At 44.3% G+C, this 15,507-nt stretch overlaps 1 protein-coding gene across 8 annotated transcripts in view; it reads left to right on the top strand.

The window, feature by feature from the left end:
* The window catches only part of NLRC5 (NLR family CARD domain containing 5), a 51,603-nt gene that overhangs the window by 8,272 nt on the left and 27,824 nt on the right, over positions 1 to 15,507 (top strand). For 7 of the 8 annotated variants that reach the window (XR_007506662.1, XM_049805038.1, XM_049805033.1 and 4 more), the window contains 13 exons: positions 72 to 134; positions 2,961 to 3,026; positions 4,277 to 6,032; positions 7,861 to 7,944; positions 8,321 to 8,404; positions 8,490 to 8,573; positions 10,269 to 10,370; positions 11,233 to 11,283; positions 12,174 to 12,239; positions 12,956 to 13,039; positions 14,015 to 14,098; positions 14,501 to 14,590; positions 15,188 to 15,253. Coding sequence is in view for 7 of the 8 variants with exons in the window: in XM_049805038.1 (XP_049660995.1) it covers positions 72 to 134; positions 2,961 to 3,026; positions 4,277 to 6,032; positions 7,861 to 7,944; positions 8,321 to 8,404; positions 8,490 to 8,573; positions 10,269 to 10,370; positions 11,233 to 11,283; positions 12,174 to 12,239; positions 12,956 to 13,039; positions 14,015 to 14,098; positions 14,501 to 14,590; positions 15,188 to 15,253 (2,680 nt within the window). In the remaining variant the exon portion in view is untranslated. The remainder of the gene's footprint in view (positions 1 to 71; positions 135 to 2,960; positions 3,027 to 4,276; positions 6,033 to 7,860; positions 7,945 to 8,320; positions 8,405 to 8,489; positions 8,574 to 10,268; positions 10,371 to 11,232; positions 11,284 to 12,173; positions 12,240 to 12,955; positions 13,040 to 14,014; positions 14,099 to 14,500; positions 14,591 to 15,187; positions 15,254 to 15,507) is intronic. The other variant, XM_049805037.1, reaches the window with a different exon arrangement.

Here is a 15,507-nt window from a genome sequence, read left to right as displayed (position 1 = left end):
AGCAGCACCCCAGATTTCAAGAGCAGGATGCTCGCAGTAACTGTATTTCATTTCCAATCCAACTCCTTTAGGTAACTTAAGCCAGAAGCAAGAAGCACACACAGATGTGAGTGCCTGGTCATCTGTGCCGAAAGGTAAGGCTGGAACAGACCCTGGGGTGCTGTGCACTTGGAGTTTATCTTCTCAGCCCATGGGCTGGGCAGGGCTACAAATGTCCCACATATTGGCCACAGCGCTGGCAAGGTGTGGGAAGCCACTGCAACTTCAGGTTTGATTTTTCTCTTCTTGGTGCTTTCCAGATGAACCGCCCCCATTTTGTTTTCTCTCCCTGAATTTCAGAAGAGTCTTGTTGGCCCTGACTCTGCTAACGAACTTGGTCATTTTAGTTTCTCTAGCCAAGAGAATCTCCCTCCCATTCTGCAAAATCTCTGCTTTTTGTGCTTTGCTCGTTGCTAGGTGGAGGAAGTTGGTTTGGCTTTTAAAGGACGAGCAGAAAGACTATTGAGGAGCTGATCCAGCAGAAACCATTGCAGAGTTGTCAGAGCTTAAAAGAACGGGTAATAGTAGTTCTAGGGCTTTCTTCAGGGGTGCATTTGGGACTGAGGCCTTCCTACTCAGTGCAGATCATTACTTGAGGGATTTATTTTCAAGATCCCTCCTCTTCCCCTGGCACTTTGCAGCGGCATCGCTCATCCAAATGTCCATCAGAAGCCTTCGGTGCAATGTGAAAATACTGAAGGTATGTGCCACCACTGAGCGATGTCCCTGGGTCCTCATGTAATAGCTGCTGGAATAACTAGAAGCTGCTAAATTCTGAGTTGCCTCCTCAGTCACCAGATGTTCAGTTTCCAGAAAATGAAACACTAGCCCAGCTCCTCTTGATCTTCTTACAGAGCTGGCTCTGGTACTTGCTGAGGTTTGCCAGTTCCCTCGGTACCTTATAACTTGTGTGTTTGCATCTGCTTTTTGCATTCCCTGCTCCTGGCCAGATGGAGGCAGGCGCTTAGCACTGCGCTGCCTGAGCAGTGAGCACTCCCTGCTTTGCCTGTCTCTGCTGGTGTTACCCATTTTAAATCGTAGCTCCCAACCGACCCTTTGCAGTTCCAGCTGTTCATATGGTCACAGAGACACTTTTGCCTCTGCTTTTCACTTGGAGACTGCTTCTGAGTCACAGCACTGCAAATACGGTATCTGTCTTGTGTGTAATATACAGTTTTCAGATCTTGAAAACAAAAGTGACCCTTCTGTTCTGCAGACAGACTGCTGCTGCTAGCTGCTGTGCTGCCCTAGTGAGTAGGTGGTCAATCTTGCCAGTTGGTGGTAGAATAGAAATTTGAAAATAGTGCTGAAAGTTACTAGGACCAGTTAAGAAAGGAAAGACTCAAGCCTCTCTCAGCTCTGCCCATTCTCTCCATCTGAGAGCACACCATAAACAAACAGGGAATTAATCACTATAAACAGCCCTGGGAATCTGTGGCTTGTGCATTCCCCAGAAATAGCTTATCCCTGCCCTGTTCCCCAGAGTAACAGCAGTTGCTGTGTTCAAAGCAAGGCAGATATATTGCCCAGCCTACAAAAAGACTCACCAGTGAGGTGGTCGTGGTCAGTCTTGGAAAATGCAGGGCAGCTTTTCACAGCAGTATATGTAGCTCCTTTACCCAGTGCTCCCTGGCCAGCTGAGCTTGTGGAGGTTGACCTTGTGGAGGCTGAATTGGCACCTGGCTTTGCTCACAAGGAAACTTTCTGTGGAGCTGAGATATGTCTAGTCATTGATACTTCCTGCTCCTCCTTTCTTTGAGGTCCATCACACAGCCTTATCCTGCTTTGTGTGGCCTTAAATCCTGAGGAGAACAATTGAAAGAAATTGGGTTGTGGGATTTGCTACAGTGTGTTGCTGGGATATGTGGTACTGCTATTTGGTTTATCTGTCTCAAATCTGCCAGGTTTCTTTCATATGCTCAGAACCACTTCCTCCATGCCCTACGTAACTTTGCAGTGCTTGTGGTGAAAGTCTTGATTAGACTGCCTGTACTCCTTAATGCTCTCTCTACTTCTGTATGCTCCGCCAAACCCAGAATTGGACATACCTCATTTTTTTTGCTTTCCAGCAGCTGCTGTGCTGCCAGTAGGGTAATTTTCTAGGATGCTTTTTGGTGGGCTGTTATGATAGTTTTTTTGCTAAGGTTCTGGCACTACTTAGCACTGTACTTCTAAGCAAAAGAGGGGATTGAGTAAAAGGATCTGAGCATCATTTGCTAAACCTAACACATTTCTTGCAAAACATGCCTTTTAAAATTCATGTTGTTTCCTGCAAAGATTTTCAAAGTCAGGCTTCCACCAGCAGCTTGTACCTCCCTATTTCTGATGTTCCAGCTGCTGTTGACTGAGAATGGTAAGATTTGGATATTAACAGCTCTGTGAAGCGCAAAGTGATGTTCCAATATTAGATAAATGTTGAATCCTTGTAGCTGATCATGTGTCCTAGGGAAGAGGAAGGACCTGCTTGACTTCTCTGAAGGAACACTCAAGTGGATAGAACAGGGAAGTAGCAGATCACACTGTGGCAGGCAAGACTGATGTTATCCACTAGGAAAATCTCTATAAATAAACTGAAGTGTTGGAATGAATTGCCTGGAATTTTCATTACTGAATGTCTTTAAACCAGCCCACACCTCTTGGTCACTCCTGAGAGCTGTAGCATATTTGAGGTGGGACAAGAGCGTGGATTAGCCTCATAAGGACCAGTCCAAGCTGTTTTTCTATAGCTAGATGCACCTCTGCTTTTACTTGAACATTTGCAAAAGCAGTTCTATAAACTCACCTTGAATTTGCAAATAGTTTTGTCTCTCCAATTTTGCGTCTTCAGCTCCCCAAATGCTTTGCTATAGAGTCTTGCCCAGCTTTAATAAGCTGCCATTCAAAATGCTCTTTTGACATGTTTCTGACTTTTCAATTTTCAGGGTTTGCTCAGCGTCGCCATTGTAGCAACTCTGTGAGTGATAAGGATGTTAAACAGCAACGACTAGGTATGTACGTGTTCCAGAAGCAAAGCGGTGGTGTGCTTTCCTCTGAGGGAGGACCTATTTAACTTCTTTACAGAAACACCCAAGAAATCAACCTCCCACATTGAGGGAAACTTTTGTTTAGTAGCTGCATAAATTCTTAATGCAACAGGTTCTAAAATATACAGACAATGGGACCTGGCAAATAACCAGAAGCATCCATTTCCATTTCAGAGGTATATTAAATCTACCTGAGGAGAAGGGATGCAGATGGCATAGGCTAAGAACTCCCTTAAAGTGTGATATGCCAGTAAATCATTCGGTTGTAGGTTATCCCTGTATTGTTTGCTTTTTTTTAACCAAATCAGGAGACATATGACAATTTCAAACACACTAAAGGCTCCATGGGTTCTCTAGCACATTGAAAACTCTTATGATTTCAGCTCACTCTAAAGTAGAGAAATAACTGAATAGATGAGTGATGACAAAGTTGAGCCAGAGTGATTCCAGGAAAGACTGGGTAGCCTGAGCAGACCTGCAGGCTGTATAACACCAGTGTCCACATCCTCTCCTTCATCATCTGCCCTTCTTTACCCTTTTCTACCTCTGCTTTTAGCCTTGTAATCTCCACAGTCCAGTGCTGCCCAGTGTCTGGTTGGGGAACACAGGAAGCATGGCAAAGCTGGCAGCTGGGCTGGAGCCAGTTTTCAGCTGAAAGCTTGCATGCAGGAAAGTTCTTTAGGAGGTGCTCCCAGGAGGCCAGATCTTGTCTGTTGACAAAACTCAGCAAACTTAACAGCAGTGAGGATGGGGTTTTTCAGAAGGTGCTGAGCACCCTTAATTATCACCACTGTTCTCTCTTCAACAAAGAGATGCTGATACCATCAGGGATCTCAAATTCTCAAAGCAAAAGCTATGTATGTCTTTCCCAAGGTGCAGATAGCTGAGCAAGCATGGCACAAGACCAGCATGTGTGAACAGGGAATTATATGCATAATATACTAATACCTAATTCTCATCTTAATAAGATTTAGTTCTTATATAAAGCTGTTTCACCTTTTCCCTGAATTTTCTTCTTCAGCCCCTGTGCAAAAATAGGAAAAACTATGGCTTATTTTCATGTGTTCAAAATTTGTCATCTCTACTTAGCTCTGTGGAGCAACCTCTGATCAGGGCCATTGTTTCTCTGTGTATAAGTGGTAGTATTTTGGATCTGTCATGGCTCAGAACTAACTTTTTCACCCTCATACTCACTCTGTTGTCTTCTCTCTCAGATTCACCTGTAAAGTACCAGCATCTCCTCATCGATTCTATCCGCCAGAGATATGGAAGCAGGAGAGCAGCAGGAGGAGCAGCACAGGAGCAAACACAGCCACTGGCCTTCAACCAAGCCTTTGTCAACCTCGTCATTCAGCAGAGCAAAGCCTCCCGCTTAAAAGAGAGAACAGATAAACCCCGAGAGGGTGTGGCAAGTGCTCCCAAACCAGAAGAATGTGCAGATACAGCCATGAAAGTGTCAGATCTGTTTCGTAGTGTAGTCCCATCAGGCACTACAAAGGTGATCTTTTTGTTTGGTAAACCAGGTACAGGCAAGACCATGCTAACGCACTGGATTTGTCAGAAGTGGGCAGAAGGTGCACTACCTCAGTTTCTCTTCACTTTCCTGTTTGAGTTTCGGCAGCTGAATTTATTAAAAAGAAAATTGACTCTGAAGGAGCTTTTGTTTGACCTTTTCCTTCAGCCAGAAGACAGCCCTGATGCAGTGTTCCAGTACCTCCTGGAAAATGCCTCGCATACACTGATCATCTTTGACGGGCTGGATGAGTTTGCAGCTAACATGGACATGTCATCCTCTTCTAATGGACGCCCAACCCTTACCTCCCCTATGTCCATATCTAAGCTCTTTGCAGACCTTTGTCGTGGGAAGCTTCTGCCTGGTTGCACAGTGTTAGTCACCAGCCGACCTAAGAGACTACCTGACTTCTTACTAAACACAGTAGATCTGCTAGCAGAACTTTGGGGATTTGACCATGAGAAGGTTGAGGAATATGTCAGCCGCTATTTCCATCAGTATTCATTCAAAGAACAAGCCATTGCTCACCTGAAGAACAACACCAAGCTCCTCAGCATGTGCCTCATCCCAGCTCTGTGTTATGTTGTGTGCATCTGTTTGGAGTATTTGCTCCTTAAACATCAGATGAGTGTGGAGCTTCCTCAGACTATGACACAGTTTTATATCAAAATGCTTCTCATCTTCATAAACAAGCAGCAGGGAGAGCATGTGGGTGGCGAAGAGGCTCAGCTGAACTGTAACAGGAAGGCCATTTTGGGTCTGTGTGATCTTGCACTGAAAGGTCTGGAAGATAAAAAGCTTGTATTTTATGTTGGTGATATTCCAGAGCATGTGAAGGAATTTGCTTCCTTACATGGACTGCTGACTGTCTTTGAGGTGAAGACGAACGGTACTTGCCCAGAGGCTGGCTATGCCTTTGTGCACTTGAGCTTGCAGGAGTTTTTTGCAGCACTGTGTCTCATGGTAAGTAAGAGGGTGGACAAGAACTACCTGAAGAAGAAGTTCTCTTTGAAGTCGAAGTGGACTTTAAAGAATGAGGCAAAGACCGAGTTCATGGAGAGTTTTCACATCTTTCTGTCAGGCTTGTCATCAAAAGAATGTAGGACATTTCTCATGCTGCTAGCTGAACAAGATGAAGCTTGGGTGCAGGATAAGCAGGACACAATCCTGCAGTCTCTTAAGAAACTGGCAGCCACTCATCTGACAGGGCCTAAGGTGATTGAGCTCTGCCATTGCACATTTGAAACGCAAGACCTCAAAGTAGCCCAGCACATTGGGAGCCTGCTGAATTTCAAGTATGAGTTTAAAAACTTTAGACTGACACCTCTGGACATGTCGGCTTTGGTTTTTGTCATGAACTCGAGCCAGCATTTGACTTACTTGGATTTTGCAGGATGTCTCATGGACATTGACTGTTTGGAGGTTCTGGCCAGCTGTGAAAATGTAGAGCATTTGAGGTAAACACACTGAGTGCTGTGAGTTGGTGGGTGGAGAGAAGGGCTAAGGGGTTGGAGGGGCAAGCCTAGTATTTGTTTTAGAAGTGAGAGAAGGAAGATGTGAGAAATTATGATCTGAACAGCATAACTTTGATACTGAAGAAATTTATGAAATAATAAATTTATGAGTGATGGAAGGCTATTAAGGTGATAAATCTATTCTGGCTGTATTTTTGTACATTTTGATTAAAACAATCAAACAACAGACTAACTAGTGTAGTAGATAAGAGAGAAAATGATAGGCATTTCTTGACAATACAAAGGCAGGGTGAATCCTGCAAGAAAATGGAAAAGTTGTGATCTAAGTGAAATCACCATAAACCAGATGAACAGGAGGTGACAACTGCACTCTCAGGTGCTCTCTATCAGTGCTTTGCTGTAATGCTGGAAGCACTTTTCAGGGAGGATCTCTTGGGATCCTGTTGCGGAATGGGTCTCATTCTGTATTTGACTTAGGGGAACATGTGTAGAGTTTACTAATGTGGAGAAGATGGGGAGCAGCTAGGGTGAGAATTACCTTGACCTGAAGGGAATGATGTCTGCTGTGAAGCAGAGGAGCAGAAACAGAGACATAAAAATTGCTATTCCTGGATATTGATATCATTGTAAAAAGGACAGTAATCGATTGTTCTCTGCCTCCATTAAGAAGAATAGGAATACCATTTAACGTACTGTTAGAAAAACTTTCTGATGATACATCCTAACTCTAATGCAGGCACAGGGCAGTGCACAGTCCTCTGCTTTCAAAGAGCAGATTAGGCAGCTGCCTGAGGATGGTTGGGCTGTTCCCTTGCATTAGGAGAACAGAACAGGGGATTTAGGGGGGTTATTCCTCAGTTCATACACATTAAAGTTCATGCCTGCTTTTGTTTATGGACTGCAGGATTCTAGCACTCTGAGTACACTCTCTCTTGGAAGGTTGGTCAAAGGGCAGTGGGAACCCAAGCGTTTCAGCTGCATGTTGCTTATACAGAACCTGTCTAAAGAAGAAGCATTGCCTCAAGCATGTTCCTAATGACCATAGGCCATGTCCATCATCCCACTGCACCTCTGCAGCTTGTTCCTGACTCCCTCTGGTTTAGGGGAGGGTAGTGGATGCACTTAGGGCAACAGGGCCGTAGGTGGGTTTCTGCTCTCATGGGCCCCAAACATGCTGTGGAAGACATGCAACCCAGGGTACTTTGTACCAATACATCCCATAATCAGTACATTCTGCAACTGATTCAAAGGAGAGCTTGTGTACCTGAAAGCTTACCTGTTTGTTTATTTTTTCCAACACCACCAGTTCCTTCTATAAAAGAGGTACTATCCCTAAAAACCTTGTGTCTTATATTTTTGACAACTGGCTACTCTGCCACCCAAATTTAAAGTATCTAGCCTGAAATCAACCCTCTTGTAACTCAGCACCTGATCACACAGGAGCTGTTAGCCACTCTCTGTTTGTATGAGTTTGGTTTGCCCATGTGTGACCTCCCTTGTCTCCAGGGTCGTTACTCTGGTGGGACATGCAATAGGGATGACTCTTCATCTGTGGCAGCACTTACACATGGTGTCACTGTACCAAAAGGCAGAAGCCATCTCCTGAGATATTTGCAGTTGATATGTGAGTTTAATGCTTGGGTTTTTTTAAAACAGATGTTTGAAAATATAAAGATGCTGCAAAAAAGAACATGATACAATGGCTGTTAAGAAAGAAATTCAAGGCTTTTTTTTTAAATTGTGTTTTAACCTGCACTGTGGGCTAGCTTATTTCAGGTTTTATGTTTTTTCTCTTTTCTTCATGTTTTAGCTTTCGTAGTAGGAGATGTGGTGATGACTTTGCTGCTGCTCTTTCAAAGAGCTTACAAGGAATGGTGAGCCTGAAGAAATTAGAGTAAGTCTTTGCTTGTAAGGTCAGAGCCTTCTCTCTTTCTATCTGTCCTCTGTTTCTATCTTGCACTTTTAATTACATCAGCTCACTCAAGGCTGATCTGCTCTGTGCAGCACTGTATAGAGAGTAATGCAGTGCTACGCAGAGCAGCATGGATATGTGTGACTCTTGGTTTATGCTAGTATCAAGAGAAGTATTGCATTGCCATGCTTGGAAAGGAGTATAAAGTTGGTTGCAGATGGCAGAGTCAGGCCACCTCCTCTCTGTGTTGGTGTGCTGGGAGTGCGGTGCAGGCACACATCTGAGACAGGCTTGCCAGGCGCTGCACGGGATGCTAGTCCTCCATCTGCTTGGTTTGAATGATTCTTTCTTTTTGCAGGCTGACAGGTGGGAGCATGACAGCTGAGGGGATGACTAACTTGGTCCAGGCTTCATCACAGTGCCTTCAGCTTGAGGAAATAAAGTGAGTGTGTTGTGACAATGACCCTCAAATCAAACACTCATTCCTTGGGGGCCTGGGGTACTAATGTAAATGAATCTGTGTGCAGCTTGCAGGACAATCGGATACGGGATCCAGAGGTGAAGAAGGTGATGGACCTGTTTTCCAGAATGGAAAAGCTGAAGAAAATAGAGTGAGTAAAATGGCTTAAACCTATTAAAAATGGTAGCCACTATGAAGTGAAGCATAGCATCAGAGAGAGTTTAAATCCTCATCAGAGCAGAGCTGCTGGATGTCTCTGTAAGGGGTCACAGTTGCTCTTAGAGATGCTAGTGGGGGACATGTGGGGCACTAAGCTGAGGCACAGACATCTAAGTGCAAGCAGGGCTGTGCTGGAGGCCTGGCTCAGTTTGAGATAGACTCAACCTTGCAGTTCTTAACCAGGTGTTTTAAAATAATCTCAAAGGAGTCCTGGCACCACTGACACCTCTTGAGGAATTACAGTGCATGTGTTTAGCTTGGTGCCTGGCATGACTTTTTCCCTCTTCTGCCTCCTCACCTCTCTTCCCCTTGATCAGGCTCAGATTGAGATGCCTCATCTCTGCATAACAGAGGATGGCTCCATCCCTGTCTTCCCAGCCTTTTTGTTAGCCCTCTTCTCCTGTACTCCTTCTTCTAACACTCCTGTAACAGCACAGTGCTGAATGAGAGGGACTGACGGCTAGGAGAATTCCCAGCATGGATCTGCATCTTTTTAGGTGGAGAGACCCAGCCCAATTCGTGAAGGGATTTAAAGCCTTTGAAAAGCTAGTAGGGGCAGTTTAAGCAGCAGCAGGGAAAGCAGAGCAGAGCAGAACTGCTGCAAGTGTTGGAGTCTCAGTGTAGTTTGCATTACAAGAGAGGGATAGCCACAAAGCTGTGCTGCCCCTGCCAGAAGTCAAAGCCACAGCACTGCCTGCCTACCCCAGTTAAAAGGGAGTGACTGCCTTTAAAGGTCTTCCATATACCCCCAGGTGCAAGCAGGTGAATCCAAAATACCTGCAGTTATTGCTGGATCCCACCCAGGAATTAATTACTGGCTTTGCAGTATGATTAGAAGTGTTTAAATGCATGGCAGAAAAGGAGGAAGGGGGGAGGTACCTGCTCCTCTGCTTTCCTGGGCACACTGGATAACAGCTTGTGGGAGATGCTAGCCTGTCCCCAGTGACACAGCTCATTGTATGGAAAAGGTAGGAAGCCAGTGCAACTTGTAAGCCTCGTTCCCTCACACATTTCTACTGCACACATACGGTGTTGCTGTTGTGGATGATTCCTTTCAGGCTCACAGGAATGATGCTCTGTGGCCCTGAGAACAAGCAGAGAATTTGTAGAAGCAAGACCTTATGTTTCATATTTAATGAGGTTCAACAAGTAATGAAACAGAATAAATGTGCAATTAAAGAATAAATCCTTAGAGGTGGTTGCTAGTATTGTGTCTTCAGGGGTGTTTTAAATCTGAGGGTTTAGACCACACTACTTTAATATGCCATACTTAAATTGGATTTGTTATAGCAAGAGTTTAACTGCAGTGTGGGTCAGTTGTGTAATCATACAGTTATAAAGGACATTTCCTACCTAACCCAAAACTGGTTAATGATTCATCTGTTGCACATAGACGAAGTGTCGCTGATTCTAAATTCATGGGAGCTATAGCTTGCAGAGAAGAACTGTGATGTGATAGTGCTTTTGATGGGTCCTAAACACAAAGTTCTAAAGTTTTGGAGAAATCCCCTAACTAAAAGAATGTGTGCTTCAGGGTGTTTGGGTGCAGAGCAGAGGGCATTTGTGTAACGAAAGAGCACGCTGTTGGTTCCAGCAGCTGAAGTGTTGTTCTTCCTCATGTTCACAGTCTGAGCAGCAATGATCTTTCCTTGAATGCTGTTCTCCTTTTGGCAAAGGAAGTCGTCATGTGTCAAAATGCTACTGAGCTGCGTGTCAGGTATCAATCAATGTATGAGACCTGTTACAAAAGCAAATATGTTGTCTCTTTAGATGCTGACTTTTTAAATGGACACTGTTTTACAGCTTAATTTTTGGCTAGTCAAAGTCAACAAAATTAATTTTAATCCTTTTTGTTTTCTGTTTGAAACAAAATTCAAATTCACCGTATTATGGACTTTGTATTTTTTAAATAGGTCATTTTATCCTTGGTCTGTAAATTGATTTGGAAGGTGTAATATTTCTTCTTGTGTAACAGAATTTAAACTTGCTTTTAAGCTCTGCAATATATCAACTGGGAAATTCTTTACTAGATAGCATAAATCTGCTATAAATCAGCTAAGTTTACTGAAGAGATGTGGATTTAAGTAGCTCTAGCTCTATGTTCCTTTAAATTACAGGTTTTGGTGTTTTCATAGGTCCAGGATGACAGAGAAAGGGTAAAATTTTTAAATCCTAGCTCTTATGGTTGTCTTACAATGTAAGTTTAACAGGCAAGATTAATCCTTGGTGTAACTCAAGGGAAGTCAGTTGCATACAGATTTTTCTTATTTTTCTTGCTGGAATAGAGTTTCTACTGAAACTCTTTCCAACAAACTGCTGGTCTTGCAAAAAAAAGAAAAAAATCCCAGCCCAATCTTCTTAATCATGTTACTGTTTTGTCTGTACTGCAGCCCCAGTACAACATGCAGTGTCCTTCTGCCCTCTTGCCATGTTGCTGCTTGATTGCTTGCCTGTGTCAATGTGCTAGCTTGGCAGATGTCAAGGCCCTCTTTAGCATCCAGGCAATAGCTTTGGTCCTTACTGAACACCTCTACTAAAGAAATGGCATCCTTCCACTTGTGTCCTAACATTGGTTTGGATCTCTTTTTCAGGAAGGACACTGTGATTATATATTTTTCTGGCCCATCTGGGAAAGTTCCAAGGTGAGAAACTGCACTTGGGGTTATGCTATATTCAGAGTTACGCTGATCCAAACCATCAGCTTGGTGTCACTATAAACCACTCCAGCAACAGAACTGGTTGCCTCTGCCCTTGCATCTGGCAGAGGTGGATCCACCTGAGCAAGGAGAAGGGTAACCAAAATAGCTGGTCTTCGCACAGACCTACCAGCCGGTTCCACAAAGGCAGCGCCTTAGTGCCTGTGTAAGCTTAAAGTGCTGCATTTCTATTGCAAAACTGCTGAAAAACAGTTGAACGTGAGGGTGAATGAAGGAAAAGACTTTGCTCCTTCTCTGGCTGACTCCTGTGTTCTCCCTGTTTGTGCATACTTTTGAGGGAAGGGTGGATTTGACCATAATTAAGAAACTACGAAATAATCTCTTGTTCCTTGATAGGGAACTCCCTTTGCCCTGTGTTGTGCAGTCCTCAAGGGACTTCACAATATTTTGCATGCATGTGTAAACTGGCTCAGCCTCCCCCCGAGTCAGCTAGAAACAGCTCCTATGCAGATGCCTGAACAGTCATCTTTGTGCTGTTGTAGGTAGCCTGGCACAGATGGGTATGTTTATCCCTTCCTGTGGTGGCACAATCCCACGTGAAGGCAAGATGCCCTGCATCTTAGTAGTGCCTTTGAACTGGGGCTCAGTTATCGAGTTGATTCAAATATATAGTGAAATACCTTGTGGATACTCTCTGTACTCCCATCTCCTGATGGAGGTCTTCTGGCTCTTGAAAGTCATTTAACCTTACATGGAATGGTTGGACAGAACACAGACCTTGTGGTTTCTCCCAGAAAACCTCCAGAAAATACTAACCAAGTCGTCAGATATTTTGTGAAGGCATGTTAAAGGCCAAATATTTTGCTTGTTTGCAGATCTTTGCATTTGAGGTGGGAAGAGAAGAAGGAACATGTAACTCCAACTAGACATGTGAAGTTATGGTAAGAGAAGGCATTGAAATTCCTGCTGCTGAATATGGTTTGCAGATGACAGGTACTACAGAAGGACAAGAATAACAGCTGTGTTGGTCCTTAAGGACAGGGGATATTTCCACATATGAAAAAGTTTGAAATAAACCTGAATCAGTAAATAAAAATAACAACAGAAATCCCTACCTGGCCCAGCCAGTGGCTTTATTTCTCGTGTGTTGGGCTCTACAGCCCTAGAGAGGCAGAGTTCCCTTGATAATGCCCATCTTGCTCTATGTTCTTACAGCTACCAAAGGCATGAGCCATTTAGATTTCTTTCCTGCCCAGGCTCCAGAAGAGAGTAGTGGCTTTCTCAAAATAGGAGAACTCAGGCATGTTATCTGAGCATGTTAAAGCTGGGAAATGGCCCTCCCTTACCTCCTTTTTCCTGTACTACTCCGCACAACAGGAACAATTGCATCCATCCCCTTCTTGTGGATGGCAGTGCCAGGTGGCTCTGACACAAGGTGTTGCACTGGCACAGCACTCAGCAAGTGTGTCCCTCTGCACTCCTTTTGGAGCACTGGCTACAGAGAGGTGGAGTAATATGCCAAGGATTGTTTGGCAGACCAGAGAGTAAAACCTTCCTCTCTTGGTACTGCTTCTGTGTGCCCTCATTTGGAGAGAGACATCAGAAATGCCTGGGCCCCACTGTCCCCTCGCTGCTCATTAACGCTTACTGTTCACAGCTTGCAGGATTGCAGCCTGTCTTCCCAACATGCAGAGGAAATCATTGCCATTCTCCAGAGCTGTCCCTCTCTCTCCGAAGTGGAGTAAGTGACTCCTTTCCTTCCTGCTAAGTGGCTGCAGGCAGGTGGTGGGGAGCAGGGGATGTTATATGTAGAGGGCAGTGAGACATGGGGCCTTACCCCAAGGAAGGGTCCCAGCACTGTGTGTTACATCTGGTGGGATCCTGGTTAGGGATTTTTGTTGAGGTTCAGCAGGAGGTGAATGCTGAGGAACCTTTGATTCCTGTGACAGCCGCAGCCTCTGGCTCCCTGAGACTGTAACCAGAGATGCCCATTACAGAGCAGACACTGCTGACGAAGCAGTGCTGCACATTGCAGGCAGTATGGAACTTTCCCAGAGACACAGCCCCTCCAGCAAATCCTCGGAGCCAGTGGAGTGACACAGATTGCTTCTGTGTTGTCGCTTTTGTCTTCTAAAGCCATCCAGCTCTGTTGGGAGAAGTTAGAGGAGGAAGGCAAGAGATCTACTTCAAAACCCACACATTCCAATGAGTATCATCCCTGCCTTTCCTTATTTGCCTGTATATGAGGCCACCTGGGTTTGGCTGTAATGTGTGCCCTGGAAAATGCTGGAATATCTGTTGCAACACAGTTCAGTCCTGACTGTATCTTGAATTTAACTGCACCTCAAACCCCAGTTTTCTAGCTCACTGATTTGAATTGGGATCTGGAGGTCTTTGTCATCCAGTGTTTTCTTCCTTCCTTTCTTCCTTCCAGGAGGCCAGTAGACACTGACTCATTTGGTTTCTTGTTTTGTACTTCCACGTAGGTTTTCAAAAGTAAGGTGATTTGGGGGCTAAAGTATGAATCATGTTGTCCTAGGGATAAAAGTCTTTGTCTGAAGTTGCTTCATGCAGAGATAAGCAGGGAAGATTGATCTGGGACAGAAGAACAGTCCAGGTAAAAAAGCAATTGTAGGAAAAGGAAAGCAAGCAGATTTTGAGGGCTTTGTTGTTTATGCTGTTCAAAACAGTCCCCACTAACTGGAAAACGCCTCAGTTTATCAGGTAACAAGCTTGGAGATGAAGGCTGCAGTTGCCTGCTGGAAAGCCTCACTTGGATATCAATTTCAAAGCAGCTGGAGTAAGTGTTGCCTTGTACAAAACCAAATTGCCCTCTTTTCTTGAGCCTGGCAAGTACCCTACAGAGATGCTTAGCAGGGATCCAGGAGGCAAAGAACTCACCCAGACCAGTGCTACAGAAGCAGCTCTGAGCACTCTTAAGGAAGGATGAGACTCAGCTCATGAGACTGTTCAGGCTGAAGTTGGTCACTTCCTCAGAGCATCACGCTTGGAAACTGGTCTAAATGCATTTGAAGTGCCCTTTCATTAAAACCCCTTCCTCAGGAGTAGTCCTGTGTGTTTTTCACCGTGCCACTTCTGAAGTGAATTGGGTTCAAGCATGCAGCACACTGATGATAATTTCTACTAGGACAGTCCTGTGTAATTTCAGTGATCAACTAATTGCCTTTTTTATCTTTCTTAGTCTCAGTCAAAACCACCTCTCTGTTAATGGCATTTGCAGTCTGTTGAAGTCAGTAAATACCTGCCAGAAGGTGGTGGAGGTACAAGTCAGGTACGTAGGTCTTGAATCATTCCCGAGGTTCATCCTAATATACAAGTCTGAGAGTTAGGTTCTGAAATTTTTGTTGAGTCGGCTCAGAAGTGGGGCAGGTGAAGAACATGTCCAAAGATGATTACTAACACTGACACTTGGTAATACATTGCTGTAAGCTGATTTTATCTGAGCCATCAACCAGAATTTGAGAAGTTACAGGAGTATGTGTCCTTTCATGTGTGGGGGCAGTTTTATTCCTACTCTCTGCCCTGGGAAGTTTTGGAGAGAGGGTCTCTGGAGTATGAGAACTGGTGACATCTCCCGGAGTGGAACTGGAAGTTCTCTCCTATTACTTTCCCTTGGAAGCTCTCTGGAGTTCAGGTGTAACTATTTTGTTTGCACTTTCTCTAATAGTTCAGAGAAACTGGGTCACCTCATATTGCATAGTTTGATCCAACCAGGATTTAAAACTAATGGAGATTATTTTTTGCTTGCTTTGGGAGTGTTTTAAGAGATTGGTGTCACCAAAGAGTTTTGCAGAGCAAAATCAAGCATTCTTAAAACACAAAGTCCTGTAAATAACCAAAATTGATTGATTCCTTCTCTTCTTCACAGCCATTGTTGTGAGACTGCAGTCCTGAGGTTTACAGCAGACACAGAGTTTGCTTCCCTTCCTCCTAGGTAGAGTGTGTGTGTGCAAATGGTGTTTTCTCAGCATCTCATTTAGTTCTTACATCCTGTTTAGATACCAAGGGTAACGCTTATCTCACAGCAGTTCTTGCCCCCCTTCCTCTCTAGTACTTTGTCCTGGTTCTCTTAGCCACTTTGGAAGTTGTCCACTGCATTCTACAGTGTTCGATTATGTTTTATGTCTTTAGGGGACATTATCCTAAGTAAAGCAGGCTGTGTAGTGGCAGCTGTGCTATCTGATAATA

Source organism: Accipiter gentilis, chromosome 7, assembly GCF_929443795.1.
Source record: "Accipiter gentilis chromosome 7, bAccGen1.1, whole genome shotgun sequence".
Taxonomy (NCBI): domain Eukaryota; kingdom Metazoa; phylum Chordata; class Aves; order Accipitriformes; family Accipitridae; genus Astur; species Astur gentilis.
Note: the sequence above shows the minus strand (reverse complement) of the source record. Positions and strands in the feature narration are given on the sequence as shown.